At 42.6% G+C, this 12,364-nt stretch overlaps 1 protein-coding gene across 3 annotated transcripts in view; it reads left to right on the forward strand.

The window, feature by feature from the left end:
* LOC101164227 (cyclin-dependent kinase 17) overlaps positions 1-12,364 on the forward strand; it is a 29,792-nt gene that overhangs the window by 14,989 nt on the left and 2,439 nt on the right. For all 3 annotated transcript variants that reach the window (XM_020703897.3, XM_004069536.5, XM_078948560.1), the window contains exons 3-15: positions 3,987-4,151; positions 4,716-4,849; positions 7,909-8,034; positions 9,618-9,674; positions 9,793-9,907; positions 10,000-10,094; positions 10,196-10,258; positions 10,488-10,611; positions 10,815-10,935; positions 11,129-11,226; positions 11,382-11,487; positions 11,855-11,897; positions 11,990-12,080. In XM_020703897.3, coding sequence (XP_020559556.2) covers positions 3,987-4,151; positions 4,716-4,849; positions 7,909-8,034; positions 9,618-9,674; positions 9,793-9,907; positions 10,000-10,094; positions 10,196-10,258; positions 10,488-10,611; positions 10,815-10,935; positions 11,129-11,226; positions 11,382-11,487; positions 11,855-11,897; positions 11,990-12,080 — 1,338 coding nt within the window. The remainder of the gene's footprint in view (positions 1-3,986; positions 4,152-4,715; positions 4,850-7,908; positions 8,035-9,617; positions 9,675-9,792; positions 9,908-9,999; positions 10,095-10,195; positions 10,259-10,487; positions 10,612-10,814; positions 10,936-11,128; positions 11,227-11,381; positions 11,488-11,854; positions 11,898-11,989; positions 12,081-12,364) is intronic.

Genomic DNA, 12,364 nt, shown 5'->3' on the forward strand with positions numbered 1-12,364 from the left:
TGTTGTTATATGGTAGTAATCAAACCATATATTATATTGAAACAAATCTGTGTCCCAAATTTGAAGTTCGAATGGAATCATGAAAAAAGTAAATAGTTTCATCTCTACAAGGTATCATTGCATTATTACCTGAATTTGAGATAGAAATTGAATATAGTAAGAGGCGTGGTCGCCTGGTTGAAACCTGATAGGGCACTTTATCAACTGTGAGGCAGGATTTTTATTCTTATTTGTTTTTTGGATACAGCGAATTCATATTAGGCTGAAGTCGCTATTCCGCTATCCAGCTTAACCTACCTGTTCCTTTTCCATTACCCCTATTGTACCACATCTGTGTGGTTGGCTTTGGTGTAGCAGAAACACAGACAGTTCCCTCTGTGTCCTGTTCTCTTACAAAGCAGAGTTTGGTCATCACATCCAAACCGTCTCGGTTTAGTTGGAAACCACTACGCATTACACCATCTTGTCAAACCTTTGTATTTTATTTGGTTGAAGTTAAAAAGGTTGTTAAAGTAGGATTCCTGCTTCATAGCAGTTCCTGTTTAATTAAATTTGACAAAAGCATTACAGTATATACAGTCAGGACCATAAATATTTGGACAGAGACTCATTCTTTCTAATTCAGTTTCTGTACATTACCACAGTGAATTTTAAATAAAACTTTTCTGGTGATGTACAGAAACTAAATTAGAAAGAATGTGTCTCTGTCCAAATATTTATGGTCCTGACTGTATCTGAAAGTTTTCTCTGGGAGTGATGAAGATGGATAGAATCAGGAATGAATCCATCAGAGGAGCAGCTCATTTCAGGTGCTTTGGAGATCAGTGCAAAGAAGTAGATTGAGATGGTTTTTAAAGTGGTTTTGTTAGTAAAGGAAGCTGAGGTTGGAGCTGCCAGGAAAGAGAGTTGGAGGAAGAGGAGGTTGTGAAGGAGGACATGAGGCTGGTTGGATGTGGAGGAGACGGTTAGATGTGGGCAGATGACTCACTGGGGTGACCCCTACAGGAAACAGCCACAAAGACTAATATATAACAGTAACTATGGAAATAATTGAAATAATTCCAATAACCTTAAACAGCCAACCAGGAATTGTTGTTATGGACTTTATAGTAAAATAAACTAAAGAGTTCTGAGGAGGAATAGTCAGTTTAAAATATTTCAGATTTAATAGTCACTTCTTAACTGACTCATTTGCATTTTGGTTACCGAGAAGAAGAAAAAGGACATCTAAAAAAAAGTGCTTTTGTATCTTAAACTTCAATGTTTTTATTTATTTATTTAAAAGAAAAGAACACTGGCCTTTAAATGATAGCACTTTTCTCTTATTTCCCAGTAGACAAGCTCTGATCTGGTCGGTTAGACGCTGCGGTTATCGTTTGTCTGAAACTTGTGGAAGGTCGTGGCCTTCAGGGTGTCCAACGAGAGGCAGCAGCTTATCTCCCACACTCACAAAACCTGCAGGGACGGAGCATTGCTATCACTATGATAGTGGGAAAAAAAGATCCTTGAGTTTCCATGACATTATCCTGAAATCAGAAATGTGGGTGTTTTTTTTAATCAAACTTTTCTTTTCCATTTTTGATGCTCCACTCAGCTCCTCCTCTGTTTAAATGCTCAAAACATCCCCCAAAGGGTCTTCTCTTCCTTCATCATTTAGCTTCCCACACACACACACACATTCTACTTTTCAGTCATTGAGTTTGCCCCCCTCCCTGCATTCTAAAAACTGGCCGGGCTTTGTGAGAAGCTTTTTGTGCGGTGATTAGTACCAGTTTGGCCAGAGCGCCCTGTTCTCGTCGAGTGCGGGACACAGAGCCGTGGTGTGTGTGTGTGTGAGAGAGTCGCTCATATGGAGGGATTTGAACAGCCCGTGTGACAGTAAGTAGAGAGGAGACATGAGACATAATGGAGTGGCCAGATGAGATGTGGTTTGAACTGTGTGATCAGGGAGTGCATTTTGGTTCTGATCTGATTACGCAACGCTCATGACTCAGGCCAGGAGCAGCAGCAGCCCAGAGACGGGCAGAGGTGGCATAAGGACTCTAAATTACTTTTTTTCCCCCACTCCTAAATTGTTGAAAAGGTTTTGTAATCATTTAAAAAAAAGCAGACATGCTCATCAACATTTTTGGAACCTAAATTTGGATCATTTAGAGGACAAGCTTGAGTTTTTGACATCCGGGCTGACTTTTACTACTTTAACTTAAAATAAAGTTTTAGTTAAACCATGTCAGCTTAACTAAAACTCTTATGTGCCATGAACGAGTTCATCTAGACACAGAAAAAAAGGGCAAATAAGTCCTAAACACAGACAAAAGTCCATCTGTGACGGAGCTGACTTCTTTTCACTCACTCTCCTTTGTTGTGTTATTATCTCCGTATTGTGTGTCAATCAACAGCTTCTCAGAATTCTCTTTTTCTGGGTAATTCTCTTGTTTACTCAGTAGGCCTGCTCACTGCCTAACCCCTCAGTTATCTACACTGAACTACGGACGTTATGAAACAGATGAGGGACGCCAAGCAGAATAATAAATATATGAATTCAAAAGGATTTCTCTTATTTTTACTTCAAGTTGATATAGGAAGAGTTGAAACAATAATAAAGCAAGTCCTCGCTTCTTTGATAGAAAGTAGGAGGGTAAGCTACATGTTGCTAACCAAATAAGGTTTAATGATTTGATTAAGTCTTTTGTTAACACAGCAACAAAGGAAACGCATGACCAGTATTATTCTAAGAGGTTATTCAAAAAGAGGAAGTCTATCTTTAAGCGTAAAACAGTCGGAGTGACAGGAAGAAGGAGGAGTGAAAGCATCACGGCTGCATGCTTAGAGAAAATTGCATCACACCAAAAACAAAATTACTGAAACGACTGGCTTTATGGTCAAAATCTCTGATGGGAGAAAAATAAAATCTAACAAAGTATTTCCATAAACAGGCATTAATGATTTGGCGTTAGGACTTTGGCAGCTGGCAGTCAGATTTAACAGTGAAGTCCTTATAGAATAAATGTGATTGTGTGCTCATTATATCCGAATATAAAACCGCTCAATCTGCAACAGATGACTGCTGCACCTCCTGAGATTCATCCTCCACAGAGTATTATGGAGCAAATCTGGTGCGCAGCATCTCTGAAATGAAAATTGAACAATCAGTAATTATTATGCTGATAGGAAGAGATTTGTTTTGCTTTATACACCGTTTTTTTTCTGGTACTTTTGTTCATTCTTTAAGTCTCTTTGAAACTTTCATTCCTATATGCAGACTTAAAGACACACTCCAATGAAAATCCTTTTTTTTCCTCTACTAATATTAGATTGCACATTTTCCTCTTGAACAATCTTCCCTCCATTTTTCGTTTTCAATTACTTTGTCTAATAGAAATTCATTTCCTTGCTGAATGTTTCTCTGCTACGGCTGCATTTGGTTTTATCTTGAACGACAAATCACAGTAGTGTCCAGAAACTGTATGAATCATTCATTGTTTTTCTTTTCCCGTTGCAAACTAACCAACCTCAAACTTGCATAGCAATATGCCTACTTGACTTTGAATGAATTAAGCGTCCCCAGACAACAAATCAAACGTACCCTGTAAGACACTCAATGCGTTTGTTTGAGGAAGTGAAAGAATTGGCGAATAATTGTGAGGAGAGAGGGACGTAAATCACATTACATGGCGTTGTTAAGACACACAGACACAAATGTGAGTTCAAGTGCTTCCTGGTTCTCAGCTTCAGCGGCATCAGCTGCTTTTGAGTGTTAAAGCAGTAAAGACCAGCCCAAACAGCTGATCCCCTTACAGCCGGTACTCCGCACTGCCTCTGAATCTTATGGCAATGCGCAGCACCGGGCTGCATCAGCTTACTTTCTGCCACGATTATCTGTTATGTTTTCCTCTTAATTTGACCCCAGTTTTCCAAAAGCAGGTGTCCTTTATGCTTTTGCTGTGTCCTGTCGTGACCATAATGAAAACGCTTCTCTTCCACAGAGCCTATAGTGAGGAACGGGCGTCCTCCATCGGCCCACAGCGTCCACTCTTTTCTTCACCAATACGCAGGCTCTTTCAAAAAGCCTCCACTGCGACGGCCACAGAGCGTCATCGGAGGGGGTCTGGGCTCGCTCATGGTCATGCCTCGCAATGGCAGTCGCCTTGGTGAGTCAGCCTCATGTTCATCTGCAGTCTTTGAAAATGCAAAAAGGGGTCTGTTTTTTGTTTGTTTTTGTTTTTTCTTTTAAGTCTGGATGTTTCAGAATCTGCACAAAAGAGGCTGAATTAAAGGATTTTATTTGTTTAACTGTTTTAGAACTGAAACCAAAAGTTTTTTTTTTTCTTTTTTGCAGGCTTCTCTTTTATTCTATATGAACTGCTGATGTTGGTGTATTGGTGCAAACACCATCTGAGAAATGTCCTATTTTTGAAATTCCTTGAGTTTTCATGCATACGCAGGGTTTGAACGAGCACAATAACCAGCATAACTCCAACCTCCAGAAAAAAATGTATGAGCCGTAAGTCTGCGCGCGCCAGGGTCAGATTAGATTTAGTGCATGAACATTTCTCATTAGGCCTGTCCCACTTACATCCATAAAATGCTTCTGTCAAAAGGATAAACTGTTTACTTGACATCCCTGACCTGACGCAGGCCCACCCAGGAACAGGGCAGGCGGTAAAAAAAAAGACCAAAAAAAGGAGAAGTGTCTAAACATTTTTCCATATCAGATATCGTCCACGAAAACCTGAAAATGGGGTCAGATGGGGAGAGCGACCAAGCGTCTGGGACGTCCTCCGATGAGGTGCAGTCGCCCACGGGTGTTTGTCTGAGGAACCGAGGGAACAGACGCATCTCTGCAGAGGTAACAACACTGTCTTGTTAATTATAAAAAACTCAGAAATGTTTGTCAGGTGTGAGTCACTTCCCATAATGGGTAAACTCTGATATTTGATTCTGTTTCAGCCCTGATTTCATGCAGCTTCTTACCTCACGTTGGAGTTTTTTTTGTAACAGTGTGGGCGTATTGCCATCATGGGCACTTGCATAATCTTTGCACAACTAATGCTCACGCGCACGCACAGGACTTGTTATTTTTTTGTGTTGTCTTTGGCTTTCCCATCACCTGACCTCATGTTTAGCACGCTTCAATGCACAAACCTTTTTAGTACAATGCTACTTTCATGTCACAGGTTTTTTTTTCTCGCCTAAAAGAGATCAAGTTTCACTACAAGTCTATTTTTAAATCCTAACTGTCAGCATTTTTATACAATCTATACTGTGAAGCTTTATTTGTTCGGAATAAGGTTAAAAATACTGCAACAAAAATGGCGAGCAAGATGGAATCTGTCCAGCTGTAGAGATTTGAGGTCAGATTCCAGCTCAGACAAGGAAAATGAAGACGGGCACGGATCTTTTTGTCTACAAGTGGATGCATCAGAAGGAACCAGAGCAGGGAGCTTTTTCGTCTGCACCTGATTCACCACAATTTGAATAAAGAAATACTCAAAAATTTCATTTTGAGCTTAATTTTCCTTATGTATGTCCTCAATCATCAGAAAAATGCCCCAAAAACAGGTTCAAAACACCAAAAACATGATTTCACTGGAATGGGTCTTCAAATCTACCAAAAAGAAAGTGACTCAAAGTCTTCAAACAAGTTGCTTTTGGGTTGGTGAAAACTGCAGCTCATGCAGTAAACGCATTGAGTCGCCTATCAGGAAACCTGGGAAACCTGTTGTACAATTAATAAATCATTACTTATGAATAACACACTGGTAATGTTGGCTTTTATTTCAATGTTTTTTGTGTCAAATTAGGACAAATGGAGGAGTTTGTGCCGCCAGTCTGTCTGGGCCTGTTCAGAGCTGACCACACACACACACACATATGAGTTTAGCAGCACACCTGTGAAGATCAGGTCTTAATGGGCTAACTGCTGCTAATGGGATTTCAGGGCTGAACCCCTGACATACATCAGGAATCAGGGCAGCTGATTGTCACTGTGTTCTAGTAAAAAAGATGGCCTCAGCTCTGCCCTTTATTCTCATTTTCATGTTTTCTTTTATCAGCGAGGCCAGACGTGCATTAAGGCAGGAAAACAAATCTGGTTTTATCAGGCATTTCAAGTAAATATGTTATTTTCTCTTGCATCCTGAGCAGTGTTTTAAACAACACTCTGTGTTTGAATCTGCACTGAAGTCTTAAAAGGCTGCATGAAGACCGACAGAAACTGTAAAGTTTGGATGTGGGTGCAAACAGACTCTCTGTGATCATTTTACTAACAAATGAAGACAAAAACGCAGTTAATGGCGGTCCCTCTGTCCCTCCATCAGCAATCACCTCCTCTCAGGAGTGATTTGATTGATTCCAAACGAAGTCGGAGTGTGATGGAGAACGGGTGGAGCGGCCAGCATCCCCCTTCAGTGGGTCTGCGCAGAGGAAACGCCGCTGTTTTGGGATTACATCACAGGGATTAATGTAATACGGTCCAGATGGAGCCTTGTTGTAACAGATTAGAACGGCTTGATTGGACGACCGGTGGAGGGTGGGAGAGGTGCAAAGGTCGTGGCGGTGGGTGGGACGGTGGCGGCATCTTTCCCTGTGAGGCTGCTGATGCTGGCAGTGAACACAGAAACCACAGGGCTGCATATTAGGATTTCAACAGATGACACTGCAAAAAGCCATAATCTCAGTTCCTCAAAGATCATACCGATGAACATTCAAGTAAAGGATGAAGAGCGAGGAAAAATGCTCCATCATATAGACACCTTTGTTCTTTTTTCCTTCGTAAAGTCATCCCTATAAATCGACACATCTGAAAAAGATGACCGAACCATAACTGCTATAAGTTCAACAAGAAGAATGAGGCATTTAAACATGTGACTTCAGATCATTTTCACATGCAAACAACTCGATTTTTATATTATTTGTTCAGTATGCAGAAATGATTGGTTTTGTTTTTAAATGCTTGCACTTTGCAGGAGTTTTCCCAAAGAAGAGCTCAGAGTCTAAACTGCCCGGTAACAGGTTGGCGTTCGCAGCCTGGAGGCACTTAAGAAGCTCACCTCCGTCAAGCTGAGCATGTGTTTGAATGTGTCGGCTGGAAAGAGAAAAGCGCCGACTCACCATCCCGTTGGACACGAAAGGACGACCTGTCCAGTTGACAGATTTATCCGCCTGTCTGTGAGCCGCTGCTGAAATGTTTAAAAAAGCCAGCGGGTGTAAATGATCTGATGCTGCTTTAAACGAGGAAAAAATGGAGTTAAAGCGGAGCGGGAGGCAGGCTTAACTGTGATCTAACAGCCAGAGTGGGGGGGGGGGGGGGGGGGGTCACATAATGGGAAGAACCCAGATGTTTGTTTTTATTTTACGTAACAAATAATGATTTTAAGACTTAAGTACTACAAGAAAGACTTTACAGTGAATTCTGAATCAATCTCGTAACAAACAGCCTTTATCTGATCATCTTTTGACCTATTTCCTCACACCCCCAAACCTAACAGTACTCGTTCAACAAAAATGGGGAGCAATATTGAAGCTATCCAACCGTACAGGTTTGAGCCAGATGCCAGCTCAGATGAGGAAAACAAAGACGTTCACGGATCTATTTGTCTGCAAGTGGATCGAATGAATGGAGCGGAGCAGAGAGTTTGTGTTTCTTACATCACAAATATGCTCTTTTTTTTCCAGCTGCATTTGCAAGGATTTGAAAAAGGAGGATCACAAATGCAGTTTTGAGTTAAATTTTCTTCATATAAGTTCTCCATCATGAGAAAACTGCTACAAGAACATGTTAAAAACAGCATAAGCACCATTTTCATTGGAGTGGGGCTTTAAGTGTAGTGTTTGTAGATTTACTTTGGATTCTCATCAGTGCTGTTGATGATTAATGGTCTATAATGGTCTTGTTGGCTTCTGCAGGACCTGAACAAGCGCCTATCCCTGCCCGCTGATATTCGGATACCTGACGGCTACCTGCAGAAGCTGCAGCTCAACAGCCCGCCCTTCGACCAGCCTCTGAGCCGGCGCTCCCGCAGAGCATCTCTGGTGAGAGATAGAGGTTTTTTTTTTAGTATAACAATCTAGCGGGAGGAGCAAGAGCTTTTCTGAAACATTTGAGTACTTAAAAAGGTTTTATTCTTGTTTTTCCATCATTATTCCATAGTTAATATCAGCTTTTTTCTATTTTCTCTCAATCAAACTTTGTTTTCTACAGACTCGCCTCTAACTAAGAATTTTTTTTTAAATCAACCAAATTCTGCTAAAAACAGCAGAAACAGATCTTGACTGAAGAATCAGTCATTTAAGATGAAAGCACTTTATCTTGGTATTTTAATGTAGCTTTACTGTCGCGTACAATTGAATTTTTTCAGTTTTTATTGGGGGGAAAATCCAAAGCTGCAATTTTTCTGAAGGATGTTTGGACGTCCATGCAGCACGTCTCCAAAATCTACTAAAGAAAGGATAACTGTGAATATACGTCTCTACAGAAATGATGTTTGACAGAGGAAAAGCGTTTTAGCACGACACACAGAAGAAAAGAATCCAAATTGGGAGTTTGTGTAGAATGGCAGCTCCTTTTGGAATAAAGCATCATACGTTTGACAAAAAAGAAGTGTTAGGAGAGGAAAAAAACATTCATTACATTGTTTTCATTAGAAATTTTGAATTTGCATGTTGCTAAATGAATTTAGTTGTGATATCTGACACATTTGTACTGGTGTCTTCATATTCGTCATCCTTTTCTGGTCCTTTGTGTGAAGATGAACTCCCTTTGTGTTCGTGTACAGCGCTTCCTGCCAACACACGACGATGAGTTCTGAATGGGAGGAAAACAGAACCAGAGCAGGGTTCAGGAAGAGCCTCCACAATGATAAATATAGCTGAACTCGACCTGTTTCATAAATGCAGCAAAGAAGCAGAAGTGAGGGCTCCTGCTGCTTCTGCATGCTTTAATCTCATCCTTTCAGCCTGTTGTCGCGTGTCCACATCGCACCCCAGCGTTGTCAGCTGGCTGGGTAATTGGCTCGTGGGTTCTGCTTTGCATGTGCATCTGTCAAAAGAGGAACCGGAGAGGAGCGCTCCTCCTCGCTCGCTCGCTCGGCCCTATTGGATCCTGTACTTTGCTGCCCCGCAGCGTTGTTTGCAAAGTGCTAAACGGTTTGGTTCATGTGTTTGACACTCTAACCTTTCAGCTCAGCAGGCACTTGTCTTTATCCTGCCTCCACTTTTCTCCTCTAAAGCTCCCCATCTGCACTCTCACGCTCCGACTACAAGCAAGAACTAGGTCTTTGCCTGTGTTCTCTCTCAGAAAGTCAACGAAATGTAAAAGATTTTACATTAATCCAATAAAAATATAATTTAAAATCATAAAAAACAGAATTCCTTTTTGTCAAAATGACTCTTTTGTGTTCCCACCTAATCAATACAATCGTGTCCACAATGTAAAAAGCCAACAGTCATTGGTCAGAAGACATTAGTTCTGACGGTGGACGTCAGCGTTTGCTCTCCTTACGCCCCCTCTGATGCTGCGAGGACGTTAAAGAAATTTGTCATGGTGTCTGTAAGCCCGCCACTTCTAATTAAGATAAGCGGTGTGTTCATACTGGCTGTGTTCTCCTTCCAAACAGTCGGAGATTGGATTTGGGAAGCTGGAGTCCTACATCAAACTAGACAAACTTGGGGAGGTGAGTCTGATCTGTGAACTCGGGTTTCCTTTTCTGTTCATACCCCAGATCTTAATCATTTTTGTTTTCCTTTTAAATGTAGCTTCATCTTGCTTCTAATGACTTTTATTGTCTTCAGGGTACGTACGCAACAGTTTACAAGGGGAGGAGTAAGCTGACGGACAACCTTGTGGCGCTGAAGGAGATCAGACTGGAACACGAAGAGGGGGCGCCGTGCACAGCTATCAGAGAAGGTAGAGGCTGACGGGACAGTTCAATGCACTGATTGAAGAGTTGCAGACGTGGCTCCTCACTGCTGCACCTCTCCTCTTTTCCCACGGCGAAGTCTCCCTGCTGAAGGACCTCAAACACGCCAACATCGTAACGCTGCACGACATTGTGCACACGGACAAATCCCTCACGCTGGTATTTGAATACCTGGTAAGCCTCCAGCAACGTCGCCACTTCCCTCATGACGTTATCACCAGAATGAGGAGCTGCTGTCCAACTGTTGATGTCTCCTCTAACTTCCTCTCATCTAGGACAAGGACCTGAAGCAGTACATGGACGACTGCGGGAACATCCTGAGCATGCAGAATGTCAAGGTGAGTCTGTGCAGGAGCGCCCCAGACGCCCACACCTTTGTCAACTGTCAACTCTTTCTTTGGCTGTGGGAGACATTGTTGAATGCGCCCCCTTGTGGTGATAAACAGTAAAATGTGTAAAACCAGTTTCTATCGAATCTAAGCCGTTTGGTGGTGTGGTAGTTTTCACTTTATGGCATCTTTCATTGAAAACGTCTCGTTCTTTCAACATTTGCCTCTTTTTCTGCAGATATTCCTTTTCCAGATCCTCCGAGGCTTAGCCTACTGTCACAGACGGAAGGTCCTGCACAGAGACCTGAAGCCCCAAAACCTGCTCATCAGCGACAGGGGGGAGCTCAAACTAGCAGACTTTGGTAAAACCTAAGAATGTTCATTTTTTATATTTACTTTCTACTATTTTGGTTAAGGGGGAAAAAGCCTATTCGAAATGAAACCTTAAACTTTACACTTTTTCTTAAAAAGCACTTCAGTTAAACATTAATGCATGATTGAAATGATATAATATAAAAGTGTAAATAAAAGTCAAATTCATGTGCTTCTGTTGTCTACTCCACAGGTTTAGCCAGAGCCAAGTCTGTGCCCACAAAAACCTACTCCAACGAGGTGGTGACACTGTGGTATCGGCCCCCCGACGTGCTGCTGGGCTCGTCTGAGTACTCCACGCAGATAGACATGTGGTGAGGGGGCTTCTCTCTGTGGGGGTGACGCCAACTGTTGGGAAGCACTAAGATTCCATATGTCTGCACAGTGCACCACCAGACATCTTTGAAGTGTTCGATGTGTATTTGAGAGTAACTAGAACTAGCTGGAGTTGTGGCAAACATGTCCTCATGATCTTGACCCCCCCCCCCCATGTGTTCTTCTCCTCAGGGGTGTGGGCTGCATATTCTATGAGATGGCTGCAGGCAGACCCCTGTTTCCAGGCTCCACGGTGGAGGACGAGCTGCACCTCATCTTCAGGCTGTTAGGTCAGTGCTGCCCCCTGCTGGCGCTCAAATGTCTAACATGAGGCTTTAATCCCATTAGCTCTGGTATGTAGCCCCCCTGTGGCTGCGTGAAAAGCCCCTCCAGCTGGCACAGCAGAGCCTGACTTATGCAAGGTCGGCTGCACGTTTCTCCACAGGCACACCCACAGAAGACAGCTGGCCGGGAATCTCCTCCATCGAGGAGTTCAAGTCCTACAAGTTCCCAAAGTACAAGGCTCAGCCCCTGATCAATCACGCGCCGAGGTAAGACAGGGACATTCATGCTGTGACGCCGCTCCATCCTTTCAAAATCCATGTCCGCCACATCGTAAACACTTCAGGTGTTAACCCCTCGCCTCTTTTGCTAGTCCTCTTATCATTGGAGAAGGGAATGGGCAAACATTTATCGTGAGACCCAGGTATTAGACTAAAAGCCAGCGTGTGGGGTGCTTTAGATTGAAGCCCTAGCATGGCTAGGTTGTTTGGTTTAGTGTGTGCTCGTGTCCCGTCCTGTGAGGAAATCCTGTGGAATAGTTGACCGTGTTTGCTCAGTTTCCTTCCTTACATCCTGCAGCATCTGTGAGTCGCCCTACCTCACTGACTCCTCTCCCCCTCCCCTCCCTTCATGCAGGCTGGACAATGATGGACTCGACCTCCTGATGTCGTTCCTGAAAGTGAGTCCCCGCAGAACTGAACCGATGACCCCCCCGTGAAGCACCAGCAGCTTGCCGGCATGCACCTCACCCACATTTGTCTTTCTTTTCAGTTTGAATCTAAAAAGAGGGTTTCTGCCGATGAAGCCATGAGGCAGCCGTACTTCAGGAGCCTGGGGCCGCGTGTGCACACGCTGCCAGAGAGTGAGTAATTAGGGCCGGGCTGTTAATCGATTTAATCAGGTTTGTTATTTTAGGCGATTTCTTTTTTGGGAAAATTGAGATTTTATTTTCTTAGCTCTCTGCTGAAATCACAAAGAACACAAAGTCCTAGAATTGTAAAAGTAATGGCTAAACTAAACTGAACAGACTACAGAAAATAGAAAATGGCATAAATCCAAAACATGGTCATGTTTTTAGGCTGTTTTTATTAAGATTTCATAAAAATGAATCAACTGGAGGCAGAATTAGGAAAAAATCGGTTCCCC

Source organism: Oryzias latipes, chromosome 6 (assembly GCF_053564925.1).
Source record: "Oryzias latipes strain Hd-rR chromosome 6, Olatipes_Hd-rR_3.1".
Taxonomy (NCBI): Eukaryota; Metazoa; Chordata; class Actinopteri; order Beloniformes; family Adrianichthyidae; genus Oryzias; species Oryzias latipes.